This window comes from Peromyscus eremicus, chromosome 12 (genome assembly GCF_949786415.1).
Source record: "Peromyscus eremicus chromosome 12, PerEre_H2_v1, whole genome shotgun sequence".
In the NCBI taxonomy this organism is placed as follows: Eukaryota; Metazoa; Chordata; class Mammalia; order Rodentia; family Cricetidae; genus Peromyscus; species Peromyscus eremicus.
The window spans coordinates 76,236,790-76,251,759 of record NC_081428.1 but is presented as its reverse complement, the minus strand read 5'-3'; the positions used below and the strand labels follow the sequence as shown (position 1 = coordinate 76,251,759).

At 47.4% G+C, this 14,970-nt stretch overlaps 2 protein-coding genes across 2 annotated transcripts in view; one reads left to right on the top strand and one right to left on the bottom strand.

The window, feature by feature from the left end:
• Positions 1 to 10,790, top strand: part of Spidr (scaffold protein involved in DNA repair) — a 300,139-nt gene extending 289,349 nt beyond the window's left edge. Inside the window, exons 17-20 of the mRNA XM_059276854.1 lie at positions 2,528 to 2,621; positions 4,866 to 4,980; positions 5,255 to 5,308; positions 10,201 to 10,790. Coding sequence (XP_059132837.1) covers positions 2,528 to 2,621; positions 4,866 to 4,980; positions 5,255 to 5,308; positions 10,201 to 10,347 — 410 coding nt within the window. The 3' untranslated portion in view covers positions 10,348 to 10,790. The remainder of the gene's footprint in view (positions 1 to 2,527; positions 2,622 to 4,865; positions 4,981 to 5,254; positions 5,309 to 10,200) is intronic.
• Positions 8,447 to 12,748, bottom strand: Cebpd (CCAAT enhancer binding protein delta). Its single transcript, XM_059276855.1, has one exon. The coding sequence runs from the start codon at positions 12,689 to 12,691 to the stop codon at positions 11,885 to 11,887; it is 807 nt and encodes a 268-aa protein (XP_059132838.1). The 5' UTR covers positions 12,692 to 12,748; the 3' UTR covers positions 8,447 to 11,884.
• Positions 12,749 to 14,970: the final 2,222 nt, after the last annotated feature.

Here is a 14,970-nt window from a genome sequence, read left to right as displayed (position 1 = left end):
AAGGGTCTATGGAAAAGCACTCGTGCCAGGGTTGTGGCAGGGGTGTCCCTGAATGGAGGCCTAGAGAGGCCATTGTGTGAAGCTGTGAGAGTGAAGCCTGGATTGCCTTGGAGAACCTAAAATGTTGGAGATACCAGAACCATGGGATAACTGCTGAGGAGAACTGCTAACAGGGAGTGGAACCAGCCCAAGAGGGAAAAGTCTGTTGCAGTCAACAAAACTGAAAGAAATTGGAGATCTGAAGAGCACTCTGACATCAGGCATGGAGATGCAGAGGTTGGAGTTTACCCAGCTGGTTTTCAGTCTTGCTTTGGTCCAGCATTTCCTCTTTATGCTCACTTTTGAAATGGCAATAGATATCTTGTGCCATTATTTGTTGGAAGTATATGATCTGTTTTTTGCTTTTGATTTGACAGGGGATCACAGTTAAGAGATTGCATGAATCTCAGAAGAGACTTTGAACTTTGGATTTTTGAACATTGTTGAGACTGTGATAGACTATGGGGACTTTCGAAGTTGGAGTAAATGCTTTTGGAAATTATTGAGGTCCTGCCTCTTAGTTTCCTTCCCAGGGGCCCAGAAGAGACACTACTAATGGCAGGAATAATCTGCAGGAAAACAATCTAAGTACACCAGGTTCTTTCATCCATCCACTTTATTCCTCTGAGATTAAATTCTATCTGCACAGCTTCAGTTCTGTTCTCATACTTAGCTCCTCTGTCCCTTCTCCTCCTGTCCTCTAATAACTCTAAACTCTTCCATCCCGTCCTCCTCTTCATCCTTGTTCTTCTCCATCTTGCTTCCTTCCCCTTCCTCCTCCCGAACCAGTCTGAGTCCTACCAGCAGCCTGACTCTTACCAATCAAAAGCAAAGCTTCCAGGGTCCATACCAGAGCCAGGATAGCCAGCTTCATTTGCAACCCAAAAGGGGAGTGAGCAGAGGAGTTGGGGTCAGATTAGGCCCGGAATAAGTCAGAAAGGGAATTTATGTGCTCAAAATACATTCTTATAAGTGGTTAGGTGAAACGTTACAAGTCTATCATAAATGTGCTCAAACTACAGCCTTACAGGTGTTTAGGTAAAGGAGTCTATAAGTCACTAAAATAAAACTGCTTCTATTTTCCTATGCTGCCATATCCTGGCAGTGCGGGGTAACTCTGCTTGGCTACACTGCATCTGGTATGCAAAAAGCCCTTTTGTTCTGAGTAAATTGCTTTGGAATGCCATTTGGGCTGTGAGAGAAAGGAGGGTCTGAGCTTCATTAGCACAAGAAACAAAGCTGTGCACCTTTTTTCCAAGGTGGTGTCTCCAGAATGGTGTTTCCCTTAATTCAGGAGACTTTGCCATTTTTGACCTAGGGTGCCTGGCAAAATACACTGTTAAAAGTTCTTGGGGAAGTTGTGAGCACACATGAAATTCATAGCAGAAGACAGCTGATATATTAATAAAGCTTTTTATACTAAATACTCCTTGAGATTTGGGTTCCTCCAGAAGAATGCCTTGTTTTTCCGGGTATAGCTTTATCATATTCAGCTGAATTCTTACTACATTCCTGCAGCTCGTAACAAAATGCATTTTGCATTATGATATAGCCGTAAGCCTATGGGGGCCCAGGAGTGGAATATGAGGTTTTATTGAAAATGGCCCCATAACATCACAGAGTGGCACTATTAGGAGGTGTGACCTTGCTGGAGTAGGTGTGGCTTTGTTGGAGGATGTGTGTCACTGGAGTCAGGCTTTGAGGTCTCAGATGCTCAAACCAGTCCAGTGTCTCATAGTCTCTGGCCAGTGTTTCAGTCTCTTCCTGCTGCCTGTGGATCCAAATGTAGAACTCTCAGCTCCTTCATTAGCACCATGTCTGCCTGCGTGTTACCATGCTCCCTGCCATGATGAAAATGGACTAAACCTCTGAAATTGTAGGCAAGCCCCAACTAAATGTTTTCCTTTGTAAGAGTTGCCTTGGACATGGTGTTTCTTCATAGCAATAGAAACCCTAAATAAGACACATTCTATCGCACTCATGTTTATTGATTGACTAGATTATAAATGTTTTCTTAGAAAATTTATGGTGTGTGTGGGGGGGTATATACTCCATTGCTTGTGCATGGAGGCTACAGGAGGACATCAGGTGTCCTTCTCTGTCATTACCCACCTTACTCCTTTGAAACAGTATCTCTTACAGAACCTGCAGCCAATAAGCCCAGGTAATTCTCCTCTGTCTGTCCCACCAGCTATGGAGTTCCAGGTCCATGTACAGCCATGCTTGGCTTTTTCTTTTTCTTTCTTTTTTTCCTGGGTGCTGGAGACTTGATCTTAGTTCCTCGTGTTTGCACAGTAAGCACTCTCTCCCACTGAGCCATCTCTCCGGCCCTGTGACTGCATATATTCTTAACCACAGTAATCAAGTCAACCAGAAAAATCATATAAAGGAAAGAATTAACAAACTAGTAAGTAAGTTAGAGCTAAGACAGGCAATCCCAGAGGCAAGGAAGTGGGTCAGTGGTGAATCCTGCCTTTCCTCTCACTAGGTGCTGTGGTTGATATAGATGAGAGCACTGCTTTCTCGTGGCCTGTGTGTGACCGGTGTGGCAATGGGAGATTGGAACAGAAGCCAGAAGATGGGTAAGGCTGCCTGAAACCCCTGGGGCCCAAAAAACACTGCAGTATCCCAGCCCCAGGGTCCTGCGACCTTCTGTCCTGTATGTGGGTTCCGTAAGCATAGAAGGGAACCCACTCTGCTGAGCTTCAGGATAGAGGCTGTGGTGCTTCTTTGTGGGTTTTCCTAATGGAGAGTCCTGTTTTTGCAGCTCTTCCTGTCCTTAAAAGTGTAGAACTGAGCTTTGTACTTAGCTCCTTCATTATTAGGAGAAGAAAGAATAAGTACAAATGTGAACAGGTAGGACACGCTGCATGGCATGTCTGGGACCCCTGCACTTTCCCGGAGACAGTGAGCAGCTGCATGGCATGTCTAGGACCTCTGCACTTTCCCAGGAGACAGTGAGCAGCTGCATGGCATGTCTAGGACCCCTGCACTTTCCCAGGAGACAGTGAGCAGCTGCATGGCATGTCTAGGACTCCTGCAGACTTTCCCAGGAGACAGTGAGCAGCTGCATGGCATGTCTAGGACCCCTGCACTTTCCCAGGAGACAGTGAGCAGCTGCATGGCGTGTCTAGGACTCCTGCAGACTTTCCCAGGGGACAGTGAGCAGCTGCATGGCATGTCTAGGACTCCTGCAGACTTTCCCAGGGGACAGTGAGCCGCTGCATGGCATGTCTAGGACTCCTGCAGACTTTCCCAGGAGACAGTGAGCAGCTGCATGGCATGTCTAGGACTCCTGCAGACTTTCCCAGGAGACAGTGAGCAGCTGCATGGCATGTCTAGGACTCCTGCAGACTTTCCCAGGAGACAGTGAGCAGCTGCATGGCATGTCTAGGACTCCTGCAGACTTTCCCGGAGACATTGAGCAGCTGCATGGCATGTCTAGGACTCCTGCAGACTTTCCTGGGGACATTGAGCAGCTGCATGGCATGTCTAGGACTCCTGCAGACTTTCCCAGGGGACAGTGAGCAGCTGCATGGCATGTCTAGGACTCCTGCAGACTTTCCCAGGAGACAGTGAGCAGCTGCACTGCATGTCTAGGATTCCTGCAGACTTTCCAGGGGACAGTAAGCAACTGTCAGTAGACACCCCTCTGCTGCCCACTTTTCTTACTGTCCTAGGCTGAGGTCAAAGCTAACTATTTGTTTTGGTTATGATTTCTGTGTTGTGATGAAACACCATGACCAAAAACAAGCTGAAAAGAAAAGGGTTTGTTTGGATTACACATTGTAGTACATCATTGAAGGAATTCAGGACAGGAACCCAAGCAGGGAAGGAACCTGGAGACAGGAGCTGATTCAGGGGACTGAGGTTTACTGGGTTGCTCCCCATGGTTTGCTTACCCTGCTTTCTTATAGAATCCAGAACCCTCAGCTCAGGGTTGGCACAGACAGCAATGGACTAAGCATCAGTCACTAGTTAAAATGCCCTTCTGCCTGCAGCCCAATCTTAGGAGGCATTTTCTCACTTGAGGCTCCCTCCTCTCAGATGACTAGTTTGTATCATGTTATCATACAGCTAGCCAAGCACAGTGTCAGAACTGTTGGTGTCTCTGGAGTTGCTTCTCTGCCTCCTGGTGGACTGTGTCACAGGACAGACCAAAGAGTGTCCTCATCACTTGTTTCCTAGAAGCCAAGAGCATGACTGAGAGACACTTAGCAGTTCAGAGCACGGGCTACCTCCAGAGGACCAGGCTGGGTTCCCAGCACCCACATGGCAGCTCACAAATGTCTGATGCTCTTTTCTGGCTTCTTCGAGTGCCAGGGGTGTACATGGTAGACAGAATACATACAGGCAAAACAGCCATATACATAAAATAATTTTAATTATTTTTTTTTTAAAGAAGCAAAGAGCATATATCTTCTTGATGCCTACTGAGTTGCTGGCCTTGTGTGTACACAAGTCACTTCTAGATTATGTCAAAGAAGCATGGGTCCATGTGAAGTCAGTGTGGGAGTGAAGATACCAGGGTTGATGATTAAGCTTGTCCTGCCAGAGGGTGAAAACCCCATTCCCTGACCTTCACTTCCTAGACGACTACCTTCCCCCCATGCTCCTCATGAATAATGCCTCTTCAGCTTCCAACTGTTAATCCATCAGAACAGTCCAGTCCCTGGCTGCTTCTGGCTGGTTCTAATAATTTAATTCTGACAGCAAAATTTCTGTCACTAAACAACCGTGTTTAGAGAATTCTTTCTTTGCTGGAGAACTCTTCTGATATGTCCCTCCCTTGTTGCTTACATTCCCCATGTTCCTTCACACAACAGAGGCTCCTTCTCCTGTGGGGACTGTTCGCAACTGGTTGTGTCCCCTCTTCAAAAGAGGCAACTGCACGTCTTTCTGGACTGTCCCACGAGACCCAAGAGTACTGTGAAGGTCAAGGTAGGAAAAGGGACCTGGAACTCATGCTTGATTCCATCTGTCTACTCTGGACTGCAAGGATGAGACTGGAACAGGGTACAAGTGTGTTCTTTGGTTTACTGTGTGGCACACTGTCTTCAGTTCTTGGGAAGGAGAAGTAGGGGTCACCTGTCATAGTTTCTCTATGTAGTGTCTTTACAAACAGCTGAGATTCAGTGTTATCCTTAGGAGTACCTTGGGTGAGTGCTTGCCACTTGGTGGGATGTCACTGAGCCCTTCTTCCCTGTTACTGCAGCTGCTGGAGAGCAGTATTTCTTCACTGCTGGTGTCTGCTGCCTCCAAGGATGGGGTAAGTATGTGGGAGTGGGGAGCAACCTGAGTGTGCCCTGTGCTCTTGAACCTGTGTGAAATTGCCCCTTCAGAAAGACCCCTTTGCTGTATATGTTCATTTATAACTAATCCTATCATAACAACACAAGTCACTTATATTAAAACATCCATCTTACACTGCCGTGCAGTGTATAATAGCAGAGTCAGATCCTTCCCTGTTTGGAAATGGGATTCTCTTCAGATCAACCTTTAAGCAGACACTAAAAATCTTCCTCTGTGGCTTCTGTTATAGACACACAGTCTGGGGACTAGAGCTTCTTCATGATTCCCAGGTGAAAAAACAGAATTGCCTAAGACATGCTTTTTATTTCTCTCTCTCTCTCTCTCTCTCTCTCTCTCTCTCTCTCTCTCTCTCTCTCTCTCTCTCTCTGTGTGTGTGTGTGTGTATGTGTGTGTGTGTGTGTGTGTCTCAGTGTGTGCATGTCACAGTATGCAAGTAGATGTTAGAGGACAACTTGTAGGAATTGGGTGTCTCCTCCTGCCCTGTGGTTCCCAGGGATTGATTGAACTCAGTTTATCAGGCATGATGACAGGCAACTTTACCTACTGAGCCATCTGGCTGACCCTGAGACACTTTTTATTTTATTTTTTTACTGCTGGATATTCCAGACTCTGAATAACTGAAAACATTATTGTTATTTCTCAGAACTTTTGGGGTTGCCTGCCTTGAGAATTACTATAGCAAGACTTAGTAAATTGTGGCATGTGTCTCCAAGAAAAGAATTACCACACTGTGAAAGTTGGTCCTCAGAGTGGGACTTCTGTTCTTTGAAATGCCATTTACTGTGTAGAAGCTGTTTAAGGACACTGTAGGGAGCACAAGGTCTGAGTGTAACTGAGTGGTAGCACACACCTGCAAGTTGGGAGTGGAGGCAAGATCAGAAGTTCAAGACCGTTCTTAACTACATAGCAAGTTTGCAGCTAGCCTGTGTCTACATGAATCTATAAATAATGCACTCTAGGTAATGCATGGAAGTGATAACCCAGAAAAGGGTGTCAGGGACCTACATCAGTCTTGTTTACTATGCCACGTGGAAAGCCGACCAAAGTAACTGTGGCTACCACAGCTGAATGTGTGGAGTGTTGACCCTCCTATTGGGTTTCTCCTTAGCCCCTCCTGCCTGTCCCAGCCCCATGCCAAAAAGGACAGCCGAGACAGAGCCACCATTAACCCTCTTATCTAAACCAGAGCTGTCAGGGTTTGAATGAAATCCGAAGATGCATGAATAAACTTTGAGGATTATTGGTCTGAGCTGTGGTTCTCAGCCCTGACTTTATGAGGTGCTAGTTTGTTCCCCTGGTATAAAGCCCATCAACTTTACAGCTCTTTGGTGGCCTTGCACTCTGTCTTGGAACTTCCATCGGAGCTGCTGCTGCTACTGTCACAGTTGACCAAATAAAGAGTGATGCTTTGGCACCAAGTTAGAGAACACAGCTGACCTTATTCTGTGAAATCAGCAGTCACCATCACCTAAAATTTTCAAGCCCATTGCATTGCTCGCATGTGGTCCTTCTCCATGAGGGACTCTCCACAAAGACATCTCATCAAGGTAGCTTTTATCTCTGCAGAAAGGAGCACCTGGTAGTTGGGGGTTAGCCCAGATAGGAAGCATGAGACTGGGACTTGAGGAACTTACAGTGTGTCCAAGGGGACATTTCTGGGTATATTTGCTGAAATTTGTCTCCTGCCTTTTGGTCTTTGTGGGAGGGAACATGAAACAATGAATGATGCGGGACCAGGAGAACACCAAAACTGATGTTGAAAGTTTCCAGTGGGATGTGTGTGCTCGGGTGGGTGCTTAAGAAGGTAGACCACGGTTTTCTGAGAACATACCCTGTGGAGAAAATTGGGGAAAGCATGAAAAGTCCTGCTTGAGGGTGAATAACAAAGTGTACCCAACCTCCCTACCTAAACAAACGTAAGACCCACAGCCATCAGTATCTACATTCTGACCCATGGTGCATAGAGACTGATGTCTGCCCTCTGACTCAGTGGCCACCATGAACACTGATATCCCGAAAAGGCAGTGTCTGGTGTCCTCTGTAACGTAGTACTCTTTGGGGATCAAGACACCAGGAGACACTGGCAGAAATCCTGTCTTCTGTCTTTGATTTCCTGCTAGCTGAGGTATATTGTTTCTCCAACACACTTAACTTCTCAACCAGAATGCTCTCTCTGGTAGCTGAAAACCTACTGATAGGACTTGGAAAGGCATGTGGACATGTGTTCTTGTGTATGCAGGAGTGCATGCACTTGTATGTATGAGTCTGCTTGAACGCTGGCTCTGTGTGTGTGTGTGTGTGTGTGTGTGTGTGTGTGTGTGCACTTGTATTTGAGGAGTCTACTTGGACACTGGCTATGCATGCATATACATTTACCTGTGTGTGCACACTTGTGCATACCTGTGCACAGATGATAAATGAAATCACATGGCTCTTGGTGTTACCTTTGTAGGTGCTCTAGTTTCAGAGTCTCCATCAGTGGGCCAAAGGGACAAACTAAGCTCCACAATAATGTGGAGCACATTTTAGCAATCTCTCTCCACTGTCCCCCAGCTCTGTTCTCTGTTCAGAGGTAAAGACCAGCAGGACCCTGACCTCTGACCTGGAGAGGAGCCTGACAAAAGATGGCTGTCAAAGGCCAGTGTGCAGACACAGCTCAAGTCATCCACTCTAGATTCTGTGGGTTTTCTGGGTGAGAATGAACATTCACAAAATACAGAGAATCAAATTAGGGCTCTCCATAAAAACCATACTCCATTCTCTGGAACAAATGTACTGTTTCTGGTTAAGATACATGAATGTTAAATTGTATGTTTACTGTGGTCACACTGTAAATGAAAGCAACAAAATTAACTATTGTTGTTTTTGCTGTTTCTCACTAGTGATAGTACAGTGATGTAGGGTTGAAGTCTGTTCCCTCAACTTTCAGAAAAGGCACACATGTATTCTGTCTTTAAAAAAATAGAGAGAGAAACAGGGAATTGGCTGTAACTCAGCAGAATAGTAGTTGCCTGGCATGCAGAAAAACTTGGGTTCAATCCCAGCACTGACACAAAATGAAATGAATACATACTTAAAGTCAGATAGACACGTTTTTATATGTGCAGATACATACTCATGTGGACAGTACATGAATTTGCTGATGTAAATGCTCTAAATTGTTAATTTCCCCCAAATACATATGATTTATAGTTTAAAGTCCACTCACAGGTGATGAAGCTGAACCTAACATTTTACATAGAAATGATTTTTTCCGACCTTTATGAAACCCAAATTCTATACCTTTGAACTGGGCATGGCGTTTCACAGCTGTAGCTCCAGCACTTGAGAGGTAAGGCGGGAGAGTCAGGAACTTAAGGTTGTCCTCATCAAGTTTGAGGTCAGCCTGAGCTACGTGGCATGAGACCTTGCCTCAAAAGAAAACAAAAAATGCATACTTTTACCAGAGAAAACCATGGGACTGTCTGGGTGAAGGAAAGTAGTAAGAGACTGAAGGAGTACTGAGCTATCCCTCTTTCATTTCCTTCTGTCCACTATTGGTGACCTGGTCCTGTACTGGTGCTCTGTCCACACCTCACTGTTTAGCAGACTGTTAGCTTGCTGTCCACACAGTGAACCTGTCAAGTCTCTGATCTTCCTCTTGTCCAGCAGTTCTCATTTTTCCCATCAGGCTATTGAGTCACACTGAAAACCTTGCTTATTTTGTACTAAGGAATCCAAAACTCTACAAAGTAAAGCTACATTGGGAAATTGAGTCAGCATATGTTATACTTACATCCCAAACTGATCCTCTACAAAACATCCATCACTCTGCACATAGACATATGGTCCATTCCGGGCTTCATCCTGATGGTTCATCTCTGTTCCATCAGCTGGTACCCTCAAGGCAGGGTTGCAGTCACAGAAGCCTCCCAGCCAAGGCTCTTGGCCTAACTTCCTCAGTGCTAACTGAGCTTAGGACATCACTGTGGCCAGCCCAGATGTGGGGTGACTCTAAGGACACAGGTAGAATGCCAGGAGCCAAAGTCTATATTGGCCACATTTTCTGTCCATCTCCTTGGCCCTAACACCTTGACCATAGATGGCCTGAATTCATCTGTACCAAACTAAATGCTAAAGGGATGTCAGCTGCCTTGTGCAGAGGACAGGTCAGGGTGCCTATCATCTGTGCTTGCCGTCACCTTCGGCAGTGTCAGTCTTGTCCTCACTGAAAATGCTCTGAAGTTGGAGCTGTAAAAGCCCAGACAGGGCACAGCCACACCAGGGAGAGAAACCCTGTTGCCCAGTACCTGTGTTTATGTCTGGAGATGAAATTTTCCCAAGGTTAACTTTGTGAGTTAAAAACTCAAGTCACATTACCACTGCTCATAAAGACATGGTTAGCCCATGAAACCCAAGAAGAAATGGAATCCAATTGAAGAGGGAAGTTTGGGTCAAGCACCAGGAAATCCTTTGACCAGAAGTGTTGCTAGATTGGGGAAGTGTCCCCAAAGGAAGTGGGAGACATGCAAGCCAAAAGCCCAGCCCCCATGGAAGACTAGCACTTCCTCTGCTATTGTATTGTCTTCCAAATCCTGTCCTAGGCCAGTTTATCCTGGCAGCCAAAAAACAAAACAGCAAGACTCAACTCTCAGAATCAAATCATAAAGTAGTTCATTTGTTTGCTACAATAAAGGGGGCTTTTATAGTACGCCCTCAACCATCACCCCCCAAAATACTATTTTCCATTGGAAGGAAGGTTGCAGCTTACAGAAGGGCCTTTGCCCTGGCTGTGGCCTTGTTGTTGGGAACAGAATGTGCAGGAGTCCAGGACTGTTTGCTTTAACCAGCATGCTTCTATCACTGCAGAGTTATGAAGTGAAGAATGTCCTTGGGAAGGAGATGGGGCCTTTACTCTGCTTTGTCCAGTCTGCCACTCCACAGCAGACCAGCTGCGTCACACTGGAGGAGATTGAACTTCTAGGTGCAGGAGGAGGCGACCATCCTTCTTCCTGACATCTGGGAACTTTGCACTGAGGGTGCAGGCGTGATTTGGGAAGCTGTCTTAACTCCACAGAGTATTTTTACGGTTTTAAATTTAGTGGGTTTCTTTTTTTTCCCTGGTAAATAGATTAATATGATGGTTTTCTAAGTTAAAAATCAAAATACCTTTATTATATCTTTTTGAATTACCTTTCTATAAGTTTGAGGACATGTTTCTAAAGCTTGAATATCCCTGTGGTCTTCATTTTGCATTACTTAGGCAATATTATGGATTTATTAGGAAATGTTCATTGTTGTAGCTTTAAATAAAGTATTTAAGACTTTACCAATATTTGTACATTTTTTTTTCTTTGTGGTATTTAATGTTTCCTGGAAGACTATTCTGTAAAGTTTCAACCAGTATCTCATATTGAGATGTTGCTGCTCTACTCTAATAAATAAATATCCAACCCAAACTGGAGTTTTAGTATTCTTGGGACTGCCAGAGATGGCACTGTCACCCATGTAGATGCATTGGGTCTGACAAAAGTTTTTGTAGCTCACTCCACCACACACCTGTCAGAGGGCAAAGATCACAGACTCACAGCGACCCACCATCCTGTGCTTTGGGCAGGATTTAAGTTACTAACGAAGCTACGTATTTGGACTCTTGAACGTTTTGGGTTTTCCTTCTGCACAGCAACACAGTAACAACAGGCCGTGTTCCTAACACACGGTTTTCTTAGGAGAAAGGCACACAGCCTTTTGGGGAGTAAGCCCTCAAACATTACAATTAATGGCGTTTGGGGCTGTCCTTTTTATATACTACAATATGAATTTGTCCTGGTGCACACTTTGAAATATACATGATGTCCCTAGGATTGAGGAAAATGAAAGCAAAGCTACACAAGCAAAGAGGAATCCTGTTTCTAACTCTCTCGGGCTCTCTTCCACCCTCTCGTTCTTCAGTTCTCTGGCCAGCCCCAACCCAAGTCTGCACACTCTGGGATTACACCTTCCACCTAACATGGAGTAGCTGTGTTTTCCCATGTTCCTTCCGCTAGCAATACAGAGCATGAGGCCAACTCTGCCAGGCTTCCAAAGCAAGCAAACTCATCCATCTCCTTACCCGGTGTGGGCACACCTGGTCCCGTGGTTCCCAGGCGCCTGCTTTCCCTGGTGAGGTCCCAGTACATTGTGTGCGGGAGAGACTGAATATAGGGAGCTGCAGCCATTTAAATGCTTCTTTATTCTTACAAATATTGTAAAAATTAATACAAAAAGCATGCGCAGTCTCTTCCTCTTATCTACAAAAGTCTTCGAAAAGTCTTCTCTTTCTACAAATGTACCTTAGCTGCAATGGTAATAAGACGTAGAAAAGGCTACCATTATAAAAATAATTTAAGGGGGGAAAGACTCATATAGCTTCTCTCGCAGTCCAGTGTCCAAGCTGCAGCTTCCGGTCACTTGCACGTCCCAAAGAAACTGCAGCAGCTCTGGCGGCGTCCACTCCCGGCCGTCGGGGTCTGAGGTATCGGTCGTTTGGAGTCTCTGAGGCCCACGCCACGCGTTACCGGCAGTCGGTGCCGGTGGGCGGCAGGAAAGGCGGGCTGGGCAGCTGTTTGAAGAACTGCCGGAGGCCGGCCAGGTCCCGCGTGAGCTGCTCCACGCGCTGGTGCAGCTTCTCGTTCTCGGCCGACAGCTCCACCAACTTCTGCTGCATCTCCTGGTTGCGGCGCTTGGCCTTGTCGCGGCTCTTGCGCACAGCGATGTTGTTGCGCTCACGCCGCTGCCGGTACTCGGGGCTGCCGCGGTCCGGACCCCTCTTACCGGTGCCCTTCTCTCGGACGGGGCCGGCCGCGAGGCTCGGCCCCGGGCTGCCTCGAGGGGGCTCGGGCGACGTGGGCGGTGTGGGTTGCGCCGCGGCCGCCAGACTCACCACTGTCTGCGCGCACACGGCCACTTGCGCGGGCAGCAGGGAGCCCGGCGCGTCGCTGTCGCCCCAATCGGGCTCACGCTTGAGCGGGCCCCGGGTGGCCGAACCCGCGCCTGGCGGTCGAGTGGAGCCGCCGGGCAGCAGCTCCAGGCCGCCCGCGCCGGCCGCTTTGTGGTTGCTGTTGAAGAGGTCGGCGAAGAGCTCGTCGTGGCACAGCTCCAGGGTGGGCACGGCGGCCATGGAGTCAATGTAGGCGCTGAAGTCGATGGCGCTCTCGTCGTCGTACATGGCAGGGGCCGTGGAGCCCGGCTCCCCTAGATCCCCCGGTTCGGGCCCGCGGCCCGGCTTGCCCACTCTGCCTGGCTCGTAGAAGGCCGTGGGCTCGGTGGGCCAGGGTGCGCCGCGCGCGGGGCTGTCCAGGCTGAAAAGTGCGGCGCTCATGGCGGCGTCGGCCTGGCCAGGCGTCCAAGTTGGGCTGTCACCTCGCGGGACCGGGCCGCCGCCTTTTCTAGCCCCAGCTGACAAGCACGCCCCGCCCCGGCACCGCGGGTCGGGGACCCGAGCGGGGAGGGACCGCCCGCGCTGCTGGGAACGACCCGCCCTCTGCCCGCACTCCCGGCCCTCCCTCCTTCCTGTTTGTGCGGTTTGGAGCTTACTTAGTCCTCTGAGCCTGGAGCGAAATGAAAATCAGGATTTGCCCCGACGCGCGCGAAGCCTGCCGCCTTCAGTCACCTCAGACGGCGGCCCGAGTCCACAGGTTCTATCCTGGGCGCCGCCGCTGAGGAGCCAGGAGTGAACTGTAGGTCCGGGTCCGCGGCTCAGCCTCAGACGGTCCCTAGCCAGCGCAGCCATCGGGCGTCTCCGGAAATTCGAACCCGCTCCAGCCACACTTCTCAGGAATGCCGAGGCTCAGCCCCCCTGCCTGGTGGATGGACGGATTGACGGGACCTCCCCACTGACCTCAGATCCCCAGGAGAGTGGAGGCCACCCTAAGCATGGTGCGTTTTACCGCACCTGACAGTGATCTTGGGTGCGCCACTTTTCTTCCAGGTTATTGAGGCTCTGCCACCTGGTGGTAGCATAGTGTCTCGCTGTTTCTTTTCCTTGCTAATTGTTCCCAAAAGGGGTGCTATTCTAAAGTAACTGGCTTTGCTGAGAGAAAGCTAAGATAAGTATCAATACCTATACAGAGGTGTGAAGTTTCCAACTCTTAAAAATGCATAAAAAGATGTGTTGCTAAATTCATGAAAAAAATGAAGTGAAATTACAACCCCAGGTACTCAGAGCTGAGGCTGGAGGGATAGTTGAGCCCGAGAGTTCAAGTGCCTGAGCTCTGTCTCAAACAAACACAAGTCAAGGAAAACATTGGTCCAAATTCAGGTGTATCCTTCGTGTCCCTCTCCTTAACTTGTCTTTCCCATCCACCGGGTATTTTGGCCAACATCATCTGGTCCACACACGGCAGCCCAGCTCCTACCATCAATTCCATAGGAAAATTAATGTTGGGCTGTGGAATATTTAATGGGTTTTCTGGAGAAGGGTAAACACAGTTGTGGAGTTTTAAAACGGTACATGATGTTGATGTTATAACTAATGTTCATATAACTCATGCACATACAGAGGAAAGAACTAGAACAAACTGGTTCTTAGATGCCGTAGAAGCACGACTAAGGCCCTCTTTGTCCCTCATAGAGGCTTCATTCCAAGGCCATTTGCGATGAGACAACCTGCTGTTTCTGGTACTTGAGTCCACTCTTAAATTTATGAAAACTAAGTTGTGTTTACAAGACACTGGGGCCAATTAATTCCTTAGGTTAGGAAGCCATTGGCACCTTTGGGCTGCACCTGAAAGCTATGTGATGTCTACATTCAGAAACCTGCTGGCCAGTGCGTAGTATTCACATCTGGACCTGAACCCCCCTCCCCACATTTCCTAGAAGAAAGGAGACATGACAACAACAAAGCATGAATGTATTGTGACATTTGAGAGCTATTAAAGACCCCTTAAAATATCAATCTAGATTTAGTCCTTGTGACAGCTGCTTGTAATCCTTTCATGACTGTCCACTGCACTCAAGGGCCTTTCCTAGCACCACAGGTGATGTTCTCAGCTTGAATACAAATGCTTCCAGTGCTTTGTCACTGTGAGAAATCCATCATCCTGGTACTCACTTAAAGTGTTCTCAGCATACCTGTCAAAAAAGCCCTCTGGCTAGAATCCTTAATTCCGCCTCTTTGTCCTCCACAACGTTCTCACACAGAACATGGTGGAGAGGTTCTGAAGACCTTGCTGTGTAAAGTTCAGGAGACTGGCAATGTTGAGAGTGTTCTAGAGTTGTGGAGCATTGTCAGAGCTGGAAGGTCAGTCTGGATCCTGTCTGTGCATTTCACTCCACACAAGAACAGTTCTCTGGATGGAACACTCAAATGTGAAACATTTCTGAATAGTCCTAGGTAAAATTAATATGAGATCAAGTTTGAAGAGAAGTAAAACTTAGTTGACTTCAGTGCCCTCACAATTTGTTATTTCCAATATCAGATTATATACTTTAAAAAACATTTCCATTTATTGTTATGTGTGTTTCAGGGGGAAAGAAAGGAAGGGAGATGGCACATTGTAGCATGCATTTGGAAGTCAGAGGACAACTTTCAAGGGTCAGTTCTCTCCTTCCACCATGTAGATTCCAGAAATGGAATTCAAGCTGCCAGGCTTGGGGGCA

Bases quoted from the DNA above. Each gene is read 5' to 3' on its own strand.
- Cebpd (XM_059276855.1), bottom strand. From the start codon at position 12,691: ATGAGCGCCGCACTTTTCAGCCTGGACAGCCCCGCGCGCGGCGCACCC.